Source organism: the organism of the source record quoted next, unplaced genomic scaffold (genome assembly GCF_019419815.1).
Source record: "Pyrus x bretschneideri cultivar Hongxiangsu unplaced genomic scaffold, Pyrus_bretschneideri_v1 Contig17, whole genome shotgun sequence".
NCBI classification, from domain to species: Eukaryota; Viridiplantae; Streptophyta; class Magnoliopsida; order Rosales; family Rosaceae; genus Pyrus; species Pyrus x bretschneideri.
The window spans coordinates 1,963,608-1,985,061 of NW_025999468.1; the positions used below are offsets into that span (position 1 = coordinate 1,963,608).

General features: G+C 34.9%; 2 protein-coding genes across 2 annotated transcripts; both read left to right on the forward strand.

Annotated features, from left to right (window-relative positions):
- The first annotated feature begins 32 nt into the window (after positions 1-32).
- On the forward strand, positions 33-8,626 carry LOC103962199 (sugar transport protein 5). The gene is made up of 4 exons (XM_009374877.3): positions 33-322; positions 5,312-5,628; positions 6,581-7,210; positions 7,916-8,626. The coding sequence occupies exons 1-4, from the start codon at positions 184-186 to the stop codon at positions 8,360-8,362; spliced, it is 1,533 nt and encodes a 510-aa protein (XP_009373152.2). The 5' UTR covers positions 33-183; the 3' UTR covers positions 8,363-8,626.
- Positions 8,627-19,758: 11,132 nt separating this feature from the next.
- On the forward strand, positions 19,759-21,104 carry LOC103962200. The gene is made up of 2 exons (XM_009374878.2): positions 19,759-20,137; positions 20,284-21,104. Exons 1-2 carry the CDS (start codon positions 19,907-19,909, stop codon positions 20,731-20,733), a joined length of 681 nt encoding a protein of 226 aa, XP_009373153.2. The 5' UTR covers positions 19,759-19,906; the 3' UTR covers positions 20,734-21,104.
- Positions 21,105-21,454: the final 350 nt, after the last annotated feature.

The following is a 21,454-nucleotide window of genomic DNA, read 5'->3' on the forward strand; positions in this document are numbered from 1 at the left end:
GCCATTAGTCTTTGCTTATAAGTTAATCACTTTCTTATGACCCCCATCTCTCGGGCAAGCAGCACATGTATACTCTCTGCAAAACTGCAGCTGTCCAAGAGCGGACTACTTGAGCGATACCTGCTGTTTGTTTCCTGAGAAAATAAGAGAGGAAAGGAGAGTGAGAATTAAAGAGCGGAACAAATGGCCGTGGGTGGTTTCGCTGTCGATGGACCTCTGGCCGTCACTGGCGTTGACGGGAAGATAACAGTTTCGGTGGTTATAACGTGCATCGTCGCCGCGTCTTGCGGCCTCATATTTGGTTATGACATCGGAATTTCAGGTGCGTTCGTTTTGATTATATAATTTAGTCGTTTCCTTAATTTTAACGTTCGAAATTTAAATTGTTATCTGAAATGCTTTGTCTCTCTCTGTATGTCGCTGTTACAAATTACATTAATCATCCAAAAACTATTTTTATTCTTATATTTTAGGAAAAAAGAAAAAGAAGAAACGATGAATGAAATTAACTTCAATATTGTAGCCTGTAGATATTCAGAAGAAAATCATGGATAGTCACACTTTACCTAGTACCAATATTAGGTGGGTAGCAATTTTGGTATGCATTTTTCTCATGGTCGGAATTTTAACACTCGTTCTAGTTTTCTGGCACTGTAAAGATATATTGTTTTAATTTCATGTTTAAATTTTTTTATAGTAAAGTGTTAAACCGACTTAAGAGCAACTCCAGCCCACTAAGGTAATTACAACTTGAGCTATTGAGTAAAGGTAATTACTACCTTAGTTAATAATAACTGTCCGAATGCATATTTACCCTTAAAATAAATTTTCCGGACAGTTGACACTAAAAATTATTTCTTAAAAAATAAATAAAAAATAAATTTATGTATAATTTCGAAAATAAAATTTTGCCGATTCAATTACGTATCATGGATAGGTAATTACATTTTTTTAATATATAATTTTTAATATTTATTTCTTACTTGATTAATATGAACCGTTGGATGACATTTTTTTGTAATTCAACAACCCATATTTTGCCACATGGGTGGCAACAGCTTTTAAGTATTTTTTATTTTTCCTTTTTTGTAAAAAAAAAATTGTTGAAAAAATCTGGACCATAGGATAGAAATCTGTGCAAATAGAACGACCGGACTCTCATGCACGTGAAGCCCATGCATCTATCGGAAAAAATATAATAACGTGGTGACGTCACTCTCCCTCAGGCGTTGGGGTTGGGCTATTTTGACCTGAGTGAGCAGTTGGGCCGCCCTCTTTTGACTGTAAGTCGACTTGTTTTATCTGGGGTGGAGCTCATTTTGCTGGTTTCGGTGAGAGTATATTGAATCGCCCAATCTCCCTTCCAATTGGGTGGGGGTGTAGTTGCTTTAATAATTCACAAGTATTAGCTAGCTACGATTCCTGCATTATATTTTAGGGAGTTTTAACGAAAAGTTTAAGGTACTATTTATTTTAACATTAAAAAGTCAATCTTAATATTATTCATTTTACCCTTTATTTTGTCTTTATCATTAAAACTCAAAATTTTCAAGCCATTTTCATTAATTTTTCTTATATTTTACTCAATCTAGTTGACAATTCATTTATGGGTTGTAATGTTTTTATATAAAAGCCTCTTGACCTTTTGGCAGCCAAATTAAAGGTTTGGTTTATGCTGTTGACTGTTAGGCTAAATTTCTCCATAATCTCCATAAGAAGATACCATAGATATTAGATCGGAACATTTTTTTAATGAACGATATACCAAGTGCCCCATAAAATTTGTAAAACTTTTGTAAAATCTAAACCGGTTTGGGTTTGCAACTTGATGAATTTTTAAGGTTGTCTCTTTTTTTAGCACAATTTTAAAACTCAATCATGAAAACATTTTTTTATTTATAAAAAGTTCATGGCACATTTTAAAAACTAATTCATGTCACGATGGTTTATCAAGAAAATTTCTGTAAGCACCTGAATTTTTATTTTATCAAACATACCTAGATCTTATAAGTAACAAAAATAAAAAGCTTTACCCATACTGTTATAAAAGCACAAGTGATGGATTGCTGTTGGTTATGGTCTTTCTCATTAACCCATTGCTTTCTAAGTCCAAACCCTTCCCTTACGCTTATTAGCATATATTAATGTAGATCATTGTTTGTGAAAAAAAAAAAAATCTTATACAAAAAAAAAAAAAAAAGACATCACTTTATATAAAAGAAAAAAAAGCTTCAACTAGATTAATGTGTTTATAACTTTATTATACGCCATAAGAGGCTGCTAGGATCACCCACTCATGACTTAATGCAAGGGAGAAGTGTCCCTTTAATTTGTTAGAGACAGTGTTATTCATACATTCATTTTTACCTTTCACATACTTTTTGGTAATTTTTTATCATTGATTTTCTTCAATTCATTTAATCCGACGATCGAACTTTGAAAATGATATGTAAGAAGTAAAAATGAGTGTGTGGCTACCCTAACCATTTGTTAGTTTATTAGTTGATTGACATGTACGTTGCCAATAAAAAAATGTTAAAAAAAAAATAATAAAATGTTTTTTTTATAAAAAAAATGTTTACAACTAATATTGTTAATATTAAATATATAGAAGAGTATTCTCGTTTTAATTTTAATTTACTATTCTCTATGAATTATTTGATGATAGACTATTCTACCAGTAAGGTTAGGTTGCTAAAGTCTTCAAATTTCAAATGCCCAAGAAAATAAAATATAAATTCAACCAAGTGGTTCACAAGCTTCGATAGATACGAAATCTTTTTAACTAAACATAGATAAATAATTTAGTAACAAGTAGTGACACGTCCTTGAGCTATGACGCCACGTAGCATGGGCTTGCACTTTTATTAGCAAAGAAACACTAAAAAAAAAAAAAGTCATGTAAACTAAGTTTTTAGATCAAATTTGTAAATTATGTGATGTGTCTTTAATAAAAAAAATAAATATGTTAATCAATATTTAAGTAATAATTCAATTATCAACAATCATGTTATATGGTTTCTAAAATATAGTTATAATAGATGGTCTTCTTATCATTACATTTAAAAAAAAAAAAAAAGGAAAGGGACCCTCTCCGAATTCCTTCCTCCTAATCCACCAAGTCCAGAGATTCGGACCATTGAAATTTGATCCAACGACTAAAGTTATTATAACTTTTAAAGCGGGTCCTTACTTGTAGTCATTAGATCAAATTTCAACGGCCTAGATCTCCGAAGTGAATTAGGAGGAAGGGATCCAAAGTGGATCCCTTTCCAAAAAGAAAGCCTAATTACTAAATTTTATACTCTTTAGGTTTAGATTGATTTCCAGATTAGGCCATGAAATTCTAATTTTTTTTTCACATTGCACCCCTGAAGTTGTAAAACTATATTAATTTATGCCTTTTCTCAAATGGATTATTCAAATCTTCATTAAATTTATGATATGGTAAGCATGAAACCTGTAATTGGCTGACATTTGAACCAAATTTGTACTAATTTGATTAAAAAATTCATTAATTTAATGAAGAATTAGACATTCAAATAGACAAAATATGTAAATTGATACAATTATAAAACTTTGAAGTGCGATGTGAAAAAATTAAAACTTCATGGCCTAATTTGAAACCACTTTCAAACCTTTAGTGGAGAAATTGTAGTAAGCCCAATAAAAAAAACAAACACACACACAGAATTTCTTCTCCATACCTCTCTCTGACTTCGTTTTTGGCTAGTTCATTTGAAAAGGAATCATATTTGCGACTATACAATTCTTTTATTTTTTTACTTATTTATGGAAGACGGGTGCAAATTTATTGTTTTAGAATGCTAATAATAATTTAATAATTTTTTACATGCGAACTTTCGTCGAGAACATTGGAATAAGAATTCATCTTGTTATTTATTTGGTATTACAAAATGTCAAACTATTTGGCAAGATAACTAAAAGACATGTACCAGCTACCGAGCTCAAATCGATCTCCTTCGTCTTGCAGTTGGCGGTGTTCAATTTTAATTATCTGATTCTAATCATACTTGTTATATAAAAACAACCAAATATGAGGCATTCTCCCTTACAATTAGAAATATATTTTTGTGTATGTGTTTGGGCCCAAAATATCGTTTTGGGCTGAGCCTAGGTTTGGATAAGGGTGATTTAATCGAATCCTAGTGCAATAAAGAATCTTAAGGCTAAAAATGCTAAGAATTAGGGGATGAATCTAGTTTGTTAAGGAGCTTAGTTCAAAGAGGAATTAGGATTGGCCGAAACCTAATCAAATTGCGTTGAGGAGTTCTAATCCTAGTCCATTTCTAGTTCGGCCATGAGGAGGTTTGCTGCTATAAATAGAGAAGGGAGTGCATCATTCAAGGCCCCTTCAAATCAACACACAAATTGCCATGTGCAAAGCTTCTCAACAACCTTGAGAATTTTTCCTCTTCCCCTTTCTTCCAGCCAACACATCTTCAGTTTGGATAAACAGCATTGTGAAGGCAACCGGCGACATCTTCAGTTTGGATAAATAGTACTGTAGCCGTAGAATTAGCCGACCGAGATGCACCTTCAATTTGGATAAACAGCATTGCTTCGAGATCGACTGATTATTTATCTAAGTCTCGATCAAGAAGGATTTTCTAGTTCTTATTGGTAGAGGTCATCTCATCAACCTTCTCGACAAAGTGAGGTGTTACTAGGTTACTAGACTTGGCACATTGAAAGCCGAGTATTGCTTTATGATTGGATATTCATAAGTACATTTTAGAGTTCAGCACTCTGACGGCCAAACCACATTTACAATCAAGACATTATCTCTTTCGAGTACCTGTGTCTGTATAGTTTGGTGCTAGTTCGGCGTACTTATAATCTCACGAATATAATTACTGAGACCGAACACGACACCGACGATTTGTGAACTTCGTAGAACTAGTAACCTTGTCTTCAGGCTCTAGAACCTAAAGACTAAGACGTGTTCCTTCCTCAGCCGTAGTTGCAAGATCGAGAAGTCAGCAGCGCGCTCAACGCCACATTAACACATTTTACTCCCCGACCGAGCTCGGCCGATGAGTTGGCATGCCTCGCACACAACTGAAGGACGTAGTTAGCTTATTAGTTACTTGACCTGCGCACCACGTATGCTTGGTAGTTTTTAAGGTCAACAGTATGTCATACAATCGAATGTAAAAAATAAAGATATACCTCCACTGACGCAAAGAAGCTATACACATGAAACTAATGAATAACATCTACAATTATCATAAACTTTGGTGCACATCAAATGCATGAAACTAATCATGAACATAAACAATTTTCTCAGGAGGAGTAACTACCATGGCACCATTTCTGAACAAGTTTTTCCCAGAAGTGCTGAGAAAGGGAGGGCCCCCAAAAAACATATATTGTGTGTATGATAGCCAGGTTTTGACAGCATTCACATCCTCCCTCTACATAGCGGGGTTGGCTGCGTCGCTTGTGGCCAGCCGTCTGGCCAGGACTATCGGCCGCCGGAATGTTATGCTTCTGGGTGGCTGCACCTTCTTTGCTGGGTCTGCGATCAATGGTGGCGCTGTCAATGTTGCCATGCTTATTTTGGGCCGTATCTTGCTCGGCTTTGGGGTTGGTTTCACAAACCAAGTAAGTGGACTTTCTTTATGTATATCCTTGGGCCTGCAAATTAAGAGCATGCAAACCCATAAAAAAAGGAAGCATTTTAAATGATCGAAAATGTTTTTTTATTTTTTTGTGATTCAGAAGACGTTCTCTTTGTTGTCACCTATTTTGAACTGAAGGAGAGAGAGGTGGCGGGAGAGAGAGAGAGAGAGAGAGAGAGAGAAATATGGCTAGGGAGAATTGTATATTCTATTCTCTTTTGTCAGTGTATCTATTTATAGTAAACAATAGAAGGAGAGAAACTTGCTCCTTAAAAATACAAAGTTTAAAAGAAAGATACAATATAGGATGTGAATTGTTATTAGCATTCCAAAAATCTCATTCTACACTCCAAACTTTCTATAATGGGAAAGAAAAATACACTTGTGAGGAATGTAGAATGAGATTTTTGGAGTACCAATAACACTTCCCTATAAGATTCCTAACTTAACTTTACTGCGGATTTGCATAATCATATCATATAATATATTCACAACACTCTTACCATTTTATGGATTTATCAAGTTGATTCTTGTCTAAGCATGTGCTACATATTACTATTACTATTTGGAAAGGAAACATATTCCGTCCCTTGAGAAACTTTCTTCTGAATCACAACACGTGTCTATCTCTTTTATCATGTGATTGATATTACTACAGATTATTGCTACTATTTGGAAAAGAAACATTTTTTGTCCTTTGGGAAACTTTCTTCTGAATTACAACACGTGTCTCTTTTTTTTATGTGATCGATATTATTTTATATCATGACAACTGATCATTTGATGTATCATATTTTTAATAGAGGTGAATCTGATATTTGCCCTACTTGTCTAAGAGAAAGAGTGAATTAATTAAATGGCCCACGGGTTCCTTTGTGTATATTTCCTTGATTTCATCCATTACTAACATCCCTTGTAATATTGTCACAATATAGTCTGCTCCAATCTACCTCTCAGAGATTGCACCACCCAAGTGGCGAGGTGCATTCAGCACAGGCTTTCAGTTCTTCATAGGAATTGGGGTAGTGGCATCCAACTGCATAAACTACGCCACCGCCAAGCACAGCTGGGGCTGGCGTCTCTCCCTCGGCCTCGCCATAGTCCCAGCCACCATCATGACTGTTGGCGCCCTTTTCATTTCGGACTCACCCACAAGCTTAGTAGAACGCAACAGGGTCGACCAAGCCAGAAAATCCCTAGTCAAAATCCGAGGCAAGAACAACATCGAGGAGGAGCTGGCCCTTCTTATCAAGGCCAGTGAAGTTGCCAGAACCCTCAATGAGGAGCCTTTTGTGACCATATTTCAGAGGCAGTATAGGCCTCAGCTTTTGATCGGTGCGCTTGCTGTGCCGTTTTTCCAGCAGCTTAGTGGGATCAATATCATTGCCTTCTATGCCCCTGTTTTGTTTCAATCTGTGGGTTTTGGCAATGATTCTGCTCTTATTGCTTCGATTATACTTGGGTTGGTGAATCTTGGTTCGATCCTTGTGTCTACGTATATGGTTGATCGGCATGGTCGGAGGTTTTTGTTCATGGAGGGTGGCATCCAGATGGTCATCTGTCAGGTAACTATCATCTAGCTAATATGGTATATTGAGTTTACTGTGAAAAAATTGCAAAATAAACTCCTTATTTATTTATTTATTTATTTATTATGGGAGGGCAATGTTACATTGTCATACCATTTGACAAGCTAAGATGTTCATTTAGTTACTTTATAATATGGTGAATCTAGAATACTGATTAAGATGATTTTAGTCTGATTGGGGGTAGTCCATATTCACAGTTCAGTAATATAACACTAATAAAGAATATTTGTAGGAGGTGTGCCATCCACATATCCATTTTTACTTTTCTACACCATCTTAATTTTCGGCCGTCAGATATAATGAATTGAAGGAAATCAAAAAACATAAATTAATAAAGGGTGTGTGAGAAGTAAAAAATGAGTTTGTGGATATCACATCCCTATTTATATCGTTATAGTCACACTATTTGACAATATAAGTTGTTTATTTAGTTACGTTGTAAGACGTGAATCTAGACTATATGACTATTGATCAAGTTAATTTTTGTATGGTTGAGTAGTCTATATTCAAAGTCTATTATCATAAACATCTATATTGCAACATAAACCCTTATGTGGATAAAGCTATTATACCCTTTTTGCATATTCAAAAAATAAGTTCAGACGAGTCAAGATATACAAAGGGTGATCGTTATCTATGTAAAAGAAGAAAAGTTTTCTTATCTGAAATGTTTTTGTGCAGGTTGGTGTGGCTATAGTTCTGGCAGCTACGACAGGTACGGATGGCAACGGCCATATCTCAAAGGGCTATGCCGTACTAGTTCTTGTAATGATGTGTTTTTATGCTGCTGGTTTTGGTTGGTCATGGGGACCTTTGAGTTGGCTTATCCCAAGTGAAATATTCCCCATGAAAATTCGACCCACAGGCCAAAGCATGGGGCTAGCAGTAAACTTTGCCACCACGTTTGTTCTCTCCCAAACCTTCTTGTCCATGTTATGCCATTTCAAATACGCCACATTCTTGTTCTACGGCGGTTGGATTCTGGTGATGACCATTTTCGTTGCGCTCTTCCTGCCGGAGACTAAAGGAATCCCGCTGGATCAAGTTCACACAGTGTGGGCGAAGCATTGGTATTGGCGCCGGTTCGTTGAAGGTAGCCCTAAGGTTAACGCCGATGAAAATGAGTAAAGCTAGGGATGCCAAAGTAGAACTCAAGATTTTTCGCTTCAAATGATGCAGTTGTGCTTCACTTGTTCATATTTGATTTCACCTTGAACCTCGTTTGTTCGTAATAGCTAAATCGTCATATCGTAATATGCCACGTTGTTCGGTGACTCCAATTTGGTATTTTTGTTTTCTTTTTTCCGGTCAACCAAGTATTATATTCGAATGGAAATCATCCCAATGTGTTAATACAGTTTTTAAGAGTAAATGAATTGTATTTCCTAGCTAGGTACAATTATGTTATATTTTTGTGACGCCCGAATGCCTTTCATATTTTGAAGCAAATATCCAATATTTGGATCATAAATTGCTGTGATGACATGCTAGTTTTTCTCGTGGATATGAAATGGACTGAAATATTATGGCAGTATGTTGTGTGAAACTCATAACTTAGACAATATAATTAATTAAGGGCTCATTTGGGAAGTGTTTTAAATGACTGAAAGCGTTTTTAGAGAAAATGATTTTGAGTTCCAAAAATACTGAAGTGTTTTTTTTAGAATTAATTTGCATTTTTACTAAGGATTGGTTACAAAAATATTTTTCTCAAAAAGCACTTTCAGTCATTAAAAAACACTTCTTAAGCGAACCCTGAGGATGATAAAATGCTTTAAATTCTATAGGATCAAACCTATGAAACTTAAGAAATAATGGAATTGAATAAAAAAGTAAAAGAAGAAAAGAAAGGAAAAAATAATAACAAAATGAAAACTCATTCCGGATAAATTAAAAACAGAGGGAAGGAGATATCGGAGATGGACAAAGGGTTTTCCGAAGTTTGTCAAGGAATGCAAAAGACTTAATTAACCATAGTGTCGAGTTCCTTAGAGAGAGTTTCTCGCGCCCCCTTTCGCAGATTTACCGTTACCGCGCTTTTTCGAGGAATACGAGACATCTAAGTCATACAAGTAAAGAGATCCATTCATTGATAAGAAAAAGAAAAAACGTGAACGGTGATTGGATTGATGATAAAATAGAATCCTGGGTCTCGAAACTGATTGAAATTTCGTTGCTGTGTCAGAAGAGAAGAAGGATAGCTATACTGATTCGGTATACTCTAAAGACACCCTCGGTACCACTATTGAAGATCCCACTTAAATTCAATCTCAGTGAATTTCCATTTACTGATCCTATCTTTCGCAGAATCGACCCCCCGCTTTTTCTGTACATGAATATGTGGAGCTCAGCATGTCTGGAAGCACGGGAGAACGATCTTTTGCTAACAGATGGAAATAGTGAACTTGGCGTGAAGGGACAAAGACACAAGAGATCGACTGCTTATAAGAAAGACAAACAGATTTTATGTACTTGTTTTATTACAAAAACCATTATACGAAAGACAGACAGATCACAAACTCAGGTTTCTCAACCCATAAGCTTTACTAATAAGGGCATTCCATTGATAATGATAGAAAGAGAAATCCACAAAAAAGTTGATAAAAAAGGGAGAAGGGTTGAACCTTATTAGGATTAATAATTGGGAAATAGATAAAATTGACTCATTTTCTTAATCTTGGGACATAAATAAGCAAAACAAACCATGTACAAGTCATGCACACCATGCACATAACTAAAATTACTAAAATACCCACATATAAATACTAAGCATCCTCAGCTCACTGCATCATTTTTCTCATTTGGAAGAGCGGGATGTCCAAAGAGCTCTGTGAGCTCTAAGTTTTTGAGTTGAGCTCATATCTTTGAGTTTGCATTTTGAAGAGAGGGAAGTCAAGAGTGAAGCTTCGAAGTGAGGGTTTCTAGTTTGTATCAGTGTTCGATCCTTAAAGATATGACATTTATACTAGATTTTCCATTTTGGCCGGAAAGTTCCATTTTTTCGATGAATAAAGCTTCGGCAGCCATATTTCAACAACCATTTGGTTTATCTCTCTCTTTCTCTCATCTCTTTCTCTCTTTCACTTAGTCATTGTCTCCATTTTTGTATCTAATTACTTCTTTTTTTCAATTGGTTTTTTGGATTTGCAAAGATGGGATGTCGAAGAAAAGAGGGATAAGGAAGAAAGGGCTCAGAATGTGTTCTGGAAATTTTCATTTGTTTGTGGGTTTTTGTTATTTTAGTTCCAAGTTTCTACGTCAATGATTTATGGAATAAATGGGTTGTTTGTAAGATTAATTAATACTTAGAAGTTAAATTAGGGTTTGTGTTTCATGTTGGGGCCTATGGGTTGTGGAATAAACTATACTTTTTAACGTGCTACAAAACTGGGATGGAACAATTTCTGGTTCAAGTGCTCAATTGCATAAATTTGTAAAATTTTTTCTGTAATGTGCATGTGGTGTGCTTGGCTACAACTTAATATGAGAAGCAAGAATGTTTACTAGTTATAATGCACATATGTTGGGCCCTGGAATTTAGCGAGTATGACCACAACCTAGTTGGCCTCGGCGAAAAACAAAATTAAGAAAAGGTTTAGAGGCGTTAAGGGTCATGCATGTCCATGAAATAACGACAACGAGTATCATGTTTTCTACGTGCACGGTCAAGCGATGATTGATATATGTAACAAGACTTTTCAAACAGCCATTGTAACCTTATATACGCAACAATTATGTTTTAATTGTATCCACTATACCAATAGGTCGACGTTAAGTTTCTTATTAATGCGAAAAGTAGCTCGTTGCTCAATCTCCAGTTTTGTGGATATCATGCGCATGTATTGTACATGTGATGTGCATGTGGTATGCGTATAGTGTATATGGTGGTGATATCACATGTGATGACGTCATTTTTTTGATTTCAATGAGAGAGTTGTGAGCTCAGGGTTTTTTGGTTGGCTTAAATTTGTGAACATATCATGTACATGTCTTGTGTATGTCACTGGAAATAAATGATTTTTAATGGGATTTTCAAAATCTAGGCTCAGGTCAAAGATTTGTAAACTACAGATTTTTAAGGGATTTCTAGAATCTAAGCCCCACATATCCTCCAACGCCGTTAATTACACGATGCACGTCCACACCAAAACCAACGTTGTTACACGTATTGATACAGATAACAAATTTGGGATATTCTTTGAACTTAGAGGGATAAGGCATTCATCGGCGAAGGAGAGAGATTGCAACAGAAAAAATGGTGTCTTTAGTTTTTCATAATGGATTTTCTTTGACATCTAAAAATTTTTTGGATTGCAAATCGGTTTTGACCCAGATGAGTTTTGAATGAGATTTCGAATTTGAGAAAGAAAATGATGATTTAAGGAAAAAATTCCCAATCTGTAATTGCAAGCACATAAATGTGTTCATTTCCCAAAAGGGCCAATAAGCAAACACAAACAATTTCCAAATAAATCAAATCTTCCAATTGAATTTTCCGTTATCTTTCACTAATCTAAGAATAGCCAATAAATATCAATTTTAAAGAAAGATGGAGGGAGAGAGAGAGCGAGTAGAGAGAAAGAAATTAGAAAATAAGAGGAAACAACTCATTTATATACGAGAGCAATTTGGTAATTTAAAAATGTAAAAAAAAAAAAAAAAAAATCTTATTTTGTCCAATTATTATGCAATGAAGTGTCATCTTTTTCTATTTCCCTTAATAATTTGAAAATCCACGGTTAGTGTGCCCCCAATGGGGCGGATGGATGGATGACCCGTCAAAGATTGAGTTGAAGGCTAAGTGTTGTCCACTGAAGTAGTTGACACATTACAAGAACCGATTACTTAGGTGATTTATTAGACACCCCAACATCCCCACACCCGCCGCTCTCTCTCTCTCTCTCTCTCTCTCTCTCTCTCACATCTGTCTCCTTTTCAAATGTAAAAACCCTCTTTTAAATGTAAAAAAGTTCTGGTTTCTTTTTTGTGGTGTGCTAAGTGTAACCTTAGGGTTTGCACTAGTATACTATCAATTAAAATAGTCATTTACCACTCCAGTGTCTTGAGTGCATAATAATTATTTTAGAAAGATGGTAATATATGTCTAAAATGAAAACAAATTTTAGAATACTTGTTCCTTATACTGGAGATTTTAAACTCAAATGTCATATTCACTTACAATATGTATACAATTGGTTGTACTTAAAAAATACATCAACTTAAATTGGGTTTGGTGCTGGTTCAATATATGTCTAATTCAGTTTATCACATTTGGCTCAATATATGTCTAAATCTATTGAGCCTACACACATGCTTCACGCCACCCAGTTCATCATATAAGATCTTATTTAAATTAATAAAATAAAATAAAATAGCAAGTGGCCATTTACCACAGTGGTGGAAAAGTGTTGAGCTCTTGCATGACTTTCGTAAGTTTGAAATCCTGTTGATGACTAATCTAACAAAAATTATCATTTGACCAAAAAAATATCATTAGTAATTTCATTTAATATTTTTTGTTTATTTTTAATTAGAATTTTTCTATTATTTAATAAGAAAATAGGGTTATAAGTGTATTTTACATGCATAAGAACTAAATTGATATTGCAAACAAGTATAATATTCACAAAAAAAAAAAATTGTTGTGTTAAGTCGGATCGGATCACCATAATTCATCTATCCGGATTCCTTTATAATTGGATTATTCACTCGAATCTTATTCGGATAATCAGATTGGAAACCTCGATTCATATAATTGAACGAAGTTGAGGTTTCAACAAAAAACCAATTGGCAATATGAGGAGTAACTAAACTTATCTATAAGACCATGTAAGGTCCATCCTCCCATCAATGTGAGATTTATTCTTAAACGCTATCTCACGTGTGCAAATTTTCAAACCTAATACATAAACAATACAAACAAACAGGTGAGGTGGAGCATGTATGGCCTTTGGGCTTCACACATGAGACAACCTGCTATGATACTATGAAGAAAGCTGAAGTTCCACCATAAAAAAGAAAGTTGAGTTCTAACATAAAACCAATTGACAATAAAAGGAGTGGCCCAACCTCTTATACTCTCTTGTAAGGTTTCTTCTTTCATGATGTGTGACTCTTTTACCTTCACATCCTCACACAGTCGCTCACATGTGGTGAATTTCAAGCCGCGTGGAGAATTGAGTGACGTGGAGCACGTGTGGCCGTGGGGCTTCACACTTGGGTCAACACTACTCTAATACCATGAAAAAAGTTGTGGTTCTACCATAAAACCAATTGACAATATAAGGATAGCCTAACTTACTTATAAGCCTAGCAAAGTTCCTCCCACCGTCAATATGTGATTCATTCTCAACAGTAATTACATCATATTCGGATCAGGTCCATATCAAAATCTGATCCATTAATATGTCTAAATGTTGGAATCAGATTTCTTTCGAAATAGGCTACAAAATTTGAGCTTGTAGTCTTCTGGCAACCATGACTCAAGCTGAGCTACACAACTTTTCTACTGAAACTTAAGAAGTGGCACACTCAACGAACTTTTGCTCTAGATTATATAAAAGTGTTTGGGCAATACTAAAAAGATCAACTATTTACACTCAATTTTGTAAATTATATGTCGTGATTGTGACGATTGAATTATTACTTAAGTGTTGATTAATAACTTGCTTATTTTCTATTGGTGACAAATCATATGATTTGCAAATTTAATCCAAAAGTTGTGTTTACATAACATTACTGACAGTGTTTCATATATCCAAATTATTTCATTCTAACAAGTAAGATGCTGACACGTGCATTGATCACCAACCATCTAGTGAATAAATTTGGTGAACAGATTTTGGTGAGTCATTAGTGAATATTGTATACAAGTATACTTTGTTTTTCTTGGTTTCAAAACCTACATGCATATGCTTGCTTTTATAATCTAGATATGTATTGTGCATATAATATAAAGCTTTTGGTTCAAAAGCTTATGACTCCCACGGGCTGACGGCCACTCAACGGTTAACAGATTAATTAAATCTAAAAACGACTGAAAGTGATCAATCTTGGCAGGCTGCTTTAATTCTATGTAATACATTTTGTCACCCCCACCTCTATCTCAAATCAAAGCCATTACTACCAGATAATTACATTTACGTACATTCAGTGGCAGAGCTAGAGTTTTTTGCTATTGTGACGGAGTCAGAAATTTTATTAAGAAGGGTCAATCTTAAGTGATCATAAAATTATGATAAATTAGCTTATACATAAAAATTACTGAAGAAATGGTCATGAGTATTTGCTTATTAAGCATAAAAAATAAGGAAAACTAATGAAAATGACTTGAAAACTTTGAGTTTTAACGATAATGACAAAATAGAGGGTAAAGTGAATAGTACCAGGATTGACTTTTTAGTGTAAAAATGTTGTTTTTCGTTAAAGTGAACAGTACTTGGAGCTTTTCGTTAAAGTTCCCTAAAAAAATATTCCAAATGTCATTGTTTTTTTTAACAAGCGATATTATCTAAACCAAAGAAGAGGGAGATGAGCTTAGCCTCACAATGGGCTAGCAGCAATGTGGTTCAAACTCGCATTTGAAGAAAATCGAATATAAGACCCTTCACTTACAAGTGAAGAAGAATACCAAGACCGTAGTACCAAAAGCACTTTAAGTGTTTTTCCAGAATTTACTTGCATTTTTACTAAGAATTGGTTCCAAAAACATTTTCACCAAAAATACTTTTAGTCATTTCAAAAGTACATCCAAATGAATTCTAAGTGTTGGACCCCAACCGTGAGCAAATTACATTTGTGAGGGTCAACTTTAAATATAAAAGCCAAGCTACATCAATATATCATATATAAATACAACTTTCCAAATTGTAAGAAGGGTCACGTTTCCAAATTGTAAGAAGAGTCATATAACCCTCCTAGGCATTAACTGGCTCTGCCAGTGCCCGTATATATCACTTTACCAATTATTCACGTGATGAGAGATATACGTTAAAACCCTGTACATGTATAGTTGCATAAAAGTTTGTCTCATGGTCGCTATGGGACTCTTTCAAAAGTTAAATTTGGGTTCTCATGCAATTACAAACTATAAGAGAGATACATACGTAAGAAACCCGTAACACAGTTCCATAGAGCTTATCTCATATGGTTGCTATGGGACTTTTTCAAATGTTGAATTAGGATTTTCATGCATTACATTTGGTACTTTAAGATGGTGAGCATGGTTGTTAAATATGTTTGTCCAATTAATTATGAAGAGAATCGGTGACTTTGAAGTTGAACCGAGAAAATTAATCGGTTGAATATAAGCAATATTGTCGGTTCTTTCCCTTCTTAAGTTCTTGCGGTACCGAAGCTGGATTTTCCTGCTACGACACTAGAAATAAGTGCAATAACATTCTTTTTAATTAAAAGAAAATTAATTCTGGAATTTATGAACACACAAGAGAGTAAATATTCTGACACTTGATTCTTATATGGGGGAAACTTATTGAAACTTAATGAATAAATTTTCAGAGAGAGAGAGAGAGAGAGCATAAATAAATGGAAGAAGAGGTGGGTTGGAAGCATTTAACAGAAGGAAATAAAACCAGTGCTGGTACTGGTGCTGGTGCTGGTGAGAGTGACGATCGAAAGAAAAGAGTGTCGAAGTAAGTGAGGGTGGTTTCAATGGTCATCCTTGAATTCTGCATTTAAGTGAATTCAAGATGATTTAATGAAGGCAGGTGAGCAATACTTGAAACCCTCTTCCCTCAAAGCCTTTAATACTCTTTGGGACCCTTTAGGATTTTCTCACATATATATTTTTTTGGTAATTATCTATTGATAAATCTAGAGTACTAGTCTCCGAACTTTTGCCTAGTTGAAGCTTTGATCCCTAACTTAAAAATTTTCGGAGCATTGATACTTGAACTTATTATAATGTGAAGTAATTCAATTATTTTTTGGGTAACACAGAAATTCTAATGGAGTTACCCAAAATGACCATTACTTTATATTGTGACAATTCAAACACCGATACTCATGAACTTTTAGTTCTAAGATCAAAACTACAATTCAAAGACCGATACTCATGAATATTCTTTTACCTTTTTTTTTTTGTTGTTCTTTGCACTATGGAAATGTCATCAGCACTCCTTATACAAAATTTTCCTTGTATTGTTATACATTTGGAGTGCATGATAACTTTTTTAGAGTGCTAGTAGCATCTCATTTTTTATACAACAATATTCTATTCTAAATGACAAAAAAAATTAGGCTAAGTCGTACAATGAATCAATCATAATTTAAACTCAACACAAATACTATACATTCTTGCAATCATAATTTCTCTTCTAGTTTTTCTTTTCTCCACTTAAATTCTTGTTTTCAATTTGGTGGCTACCTTACAAAACTGCCCCTTCGTTAGGAAAACTAGTTTTTGTGTCCTGGCTCTTTTGACTACTACCAATAAACAGGCCTGGTATTTATGTTATTGGTTGTCTAGTCTATTTAGGGCCCCTCTCCAATTTATACTTGATTGGTGATTTTTTTCTAAGCACACCCTCCTCTCCAATGCCCTTATGGCTTCATCCTTCATGAGTATGCTTAGATCTTTCCCAAACAAAGGAACTTATTGCCCACCAAAACTTGCAATTTCTTTGTTCATTTGCCCTTTCCACTCACTCCAAATCTGACCCAAAATTGTACTCTGCTATCTATACCACATTCACGAGTTATAATCAAGGGGTAGAGGAGAAAATGCAAAACAAATAATAAAGAACCAGCAGTAGGGCCAATGAAAACTCAATAAATATATCATTTTTATGATATCCTGTTTTAGTTTTTTTTATCATATTTTTTTTTACTGTTTTGTTATTGTGAAATACGAGAGAAACTTACATGGTATAGATGCATTGTTGTTGCCGTTCCATGCCAATGAAGATGAAAACTTACATATATCTTTTTTTCATTGAAATATGATGTTACCATAGTTATGAATCAGTGTCATGTATATACCTCTCATGAAGGACATAAATATATTAGGTACTTATTCGTTTAAAAGTGGGTTTCAACAGCCTAGTCTATTAGAAGTTGAACTCAAAACTACCTATTTAATAAGGGTAGAGGTATCACCACACTATAAGGTCAGTGACATCAATGAACCTTTGATGCATGGGGTTTATAGTACATGAGCTATATACTTAAATGTTTAATGGATGGATTGATTACAATAAAAATATTCAATGTTCACCAAATATGTAAACAAATTTTAAACAATAGTTAAAAGAAAAGTATTTGATTGTTGGTCCAAGAATAAATAGAGTTTCTGATCTTAGGAGCAAATGGATAGGGTCATGAATTGGAAGATATATACTTCAAAGAAAAAAAAAAATATTGAATGAAGAAATAAAATAAGGGGCATAGATATAATGGCCGATGGTGTTGGCTCAAGTTCGTAGGGGGATCGGGGACGTTCTATCGAGGGTCTCGTTCCTTCCAATTGCTTTGAGTCGGGAGAATGTGTAAGTTGATGGTCAACCGCAATTCGGGTCCTGATGTGTAGTTTGTCTCACTTAATCCTCTATGCCTACGATCAAGTTTTCTCCCCTTCAGTTAGTAATCTCTTTTTACTTTCAATATATCATGAGAAATGTTAAGAAGACTCTTTCAAAGTGAGACTCTCCATAAACTTTCTGCTATCTTACAATTTAACAACAATTTCGATGCCAACATTATAAAATATTGTGCCAAAAACATGAAATGTTAGAGAGTTCCACTTTTAAATCTCCTTAGCAGTTCTCATATATCATTGATTTCCCTATAAAAAAAAAAATACACAAATAGTCGATGGTGTTGAGAGCTTTAAAAGCAAATTTAATTAGTTGCAGTGATTAATTTCATGGCTTATGGCAAGGAATGTGGTTATTGACGGGTGTGGGGGAGAGAGGAGTTTGGGTGTTGAGAGCTTTAAAGGTTTTTGTTTTTCTTTGGGTAACCTAATTGTGGGAAGTTGGAGTTATTGTGTATATTAATGATCCATAGATATTCAAGACCTTCCTTCAACTGTATACAGACTCTCCCCATTTAATGGCCACTTCACACACCTCTTCCCTCCTCTTTCCCATCTCACCGCTCTCTCATAAGAATCATAACTTGGCATTTGGTGTCCATTTGGTTTTCAACTATTGGCTTCTAGCTTGGCTAGCTTAGCTCACCTTCAATTGAAATCAAAGTGTTTTTAGCACTTCAAAATAGTTATTATTAATTTCTCTCTTATAGAAATCAAGGGGAAAATGGAATTGGAGGATTTGGAGAGTGCATGATAACTATTTTAGAGTGCTTACATGTACTCTTCTAATATTCAGAACAAGAGAAACATCTACAAAACTGTTCATGTTGCATTTCAGTGTTGAGTGTCAGCATTCCACTTAAAACTCGGCATTTGGTTTACATTTGGCTAGCTTAGGTTGCTTACTTTTCAGGACATGAGTTATATATGTTAAATTGTTCCTGCTACGTGACGATTATGTAACAATCCAGTTAAAACTTGACCTTTGGTCTACAATTGGCTTCTAACTTGGCTAGCTTAGCTAACTTAATTATCGGATACATGCAAAAACTTGTGAAGTTGTCCCATTCACCCGATAGTACCAGCTGTTACAGTAGTTTGAGCTTGGGATGAGTTCCAGCAACATAAATTTATAGTAAATTTGGGTAAAGACTATTCTAAAGTGTTAATAGCAGTTCTCTTTGAATTTTGATGACTTGAAAACTTATGTGATTGTTCTTGCATGCCAAGTGGCACGATAATACAATTAAAACTTTGCATTCGGTGTACATTTGGCTTTTAGCTTGCCTAGCTTAATTCGCTTACTCTTCAAAGCATGAGTTGTTCTTGCCACATGACAATACTGAGTGGTGCAATAGTCTTGCTAAAATTTGGCTTTGGTGTACATTTAGCTTTTAATTGTGGCTTATGCATGGCTTGGATAACATACTTCACTAAATTTGAGACGTAAAAAACTTATGTGAAGTTGTTCTTGCCAGATAGCTCTACCGAGGTTCACAATATATAGTCTAGTTAGGACTTTTAAAATGTTTTTAAAAAAACTTAAAAATTAGTAATCAAATTTGAACACATATTATGTTTTACCTGAATCGTTGTGTTGCATAGTATTGCCATATGGCAGAAGTTATATTTATTTTTGTTGTACAGTATACAGTCCATGGAGACTAAATGCATTGCTAAGATTTATATAGTTGGGTGTGTTACGGTGGCATCAGGATCAGGGGGGTTGGGGGTATTAGACCAAGGAGTTGAGTTGGTTAGAATTTCACATCTTAGGCTTTAATAGAGAGCTGGCTTGGAGCTTTATTTCTGCTATAATAATCAGAGTTAATACAACCAACTTGGAATGCACGTCATGCATGCGTAGGCCAGGTTTCTTTTAGTTGTACCTTCAAATTTTGCCCCTTAGATCCTCCCTTGCGGTTGTGGCCAAACTCCACCAGCCTATATAACTACCAAAACAATTTCCCAACCATTTGACATATAATCCAATCCAACTCTCTCAACCTCTCAACTCTCCCCAGCTCTCAGCTCTGTGTGTGTGCTTTGGTAAGAGAGAGAGAGAGAGAGAGAGAGAGAGTAAAACTACTTATCTTTGAGTGATTGAATCAGCTAGAGCTATGGTTTCTTTTCAAGCTCATCCTCTTTCTCCAATCCAAAAGAAGGCAATCGCAGACTTTGAGAATTCACCCAAGAAAAGAAAATGGGACGACGATCCATACGATCATATGGAGCAACTTTTCGAAAAACGTGCGAAAGTACCACAAAGCACACCGAAATCCTTGTTTGATATCGAGCTTCACCTTGAGACTCCATTGCCTTTGGAGTGGCAAAGATGCCTTGATATTCAGGTATATTTTATATATGTGTGTGTTGTGTATATTTCAATTATATAAACATAAGTAACAAACATAGCATACCGTTAGATAACCATTTCAGTTTTTAGTATTTTACTTCTAAATAGAAACAATTTTTTTTATCGATCGTGTACATGCAGTCGGGGCAGATACATTTTTACAACACAAGGACTCAGATGAAGACTTCAAGGGACCCAAGGAGGAGCCCTGAGCCACCAACTAGTCCAGCTGCTGATCATCATCGTCGTCGTCGTCGTCCCATGAGCCTCGACCTGGAGCTCAACCTAAGATCGTGTGATCAATCCAGCGCTAATTCAGACATTTCATCAACACACAGCTTCAGTGATTTGTTCATGGAACCCCACAGACCAACAAAAAGTAACCCTATTAATTTAGGGTTTCATGTTGATCATCACCATCAGCAGCAGCAGGAGATGGTGGCCACTGTGTGCATCAAGTGCCACATGCTGGTGATGCTGTGCAGGTCTTCTCCTGCATGCCCTAACTGCAAGCACATGCACCAACCTGATCAGAGCCCCCCAACCCTATTCAATTTCAAGCCAAGGTTTACTAGTAGCTTCATGTGTTAATTAATTAGCCAGTAATTAAGCTTCTGCTAATTAAGACTAAGACAAGGCATGCCATGGTATGTAACAGTTAATTATATATTCTGTGTTATACTCTTCCTGGAGGATCTAAATTTCTGTCAAGTTATAGCTTCATCTTCCTCCTCTATTAGAAAAATGACTGGTAAGAGTGCTAATATATATATATATATATATATATATATATATATATATATATATAGAGAGAGAGAGAGAGAGAGAGAGAGAGAGAGAGAGAGCTCTACCTAATGTAAATATAATTGACGCTTATTATCCTACTACTAAAGTTGTTTAAACCATGGGTGTCGGTAATCATGGTCTGCTACTGATTATATATAAATGCTCTACTTTTGTTACTCTGTCTCAAGGATTTTATTTCTTTGCTTTATAAGTATATTGGATGAGATCGAACCCTCAACCGTTGCAAACTAAAGACGATTTATAGTGGAGGTCTACACTTTACTGGCGTAGTTGTCATCTTCGCATTTATTATTATTTTATAGAATTATAAGTTTTTTTTACAGAATTATTGGTAACACTCTGAAAATCTAATTCTGCATTCTGAATTTTTTATATTTTGAAAAAAAAACATTTTTATGAGGGAAAATTAAATTTCCAGCGTGATAATAATAGTTGTCATTTATTTATTATTATTATGGTTAGGATGAAACTGGTGTCAGCATACAAGTACACGCATCTCTTATTC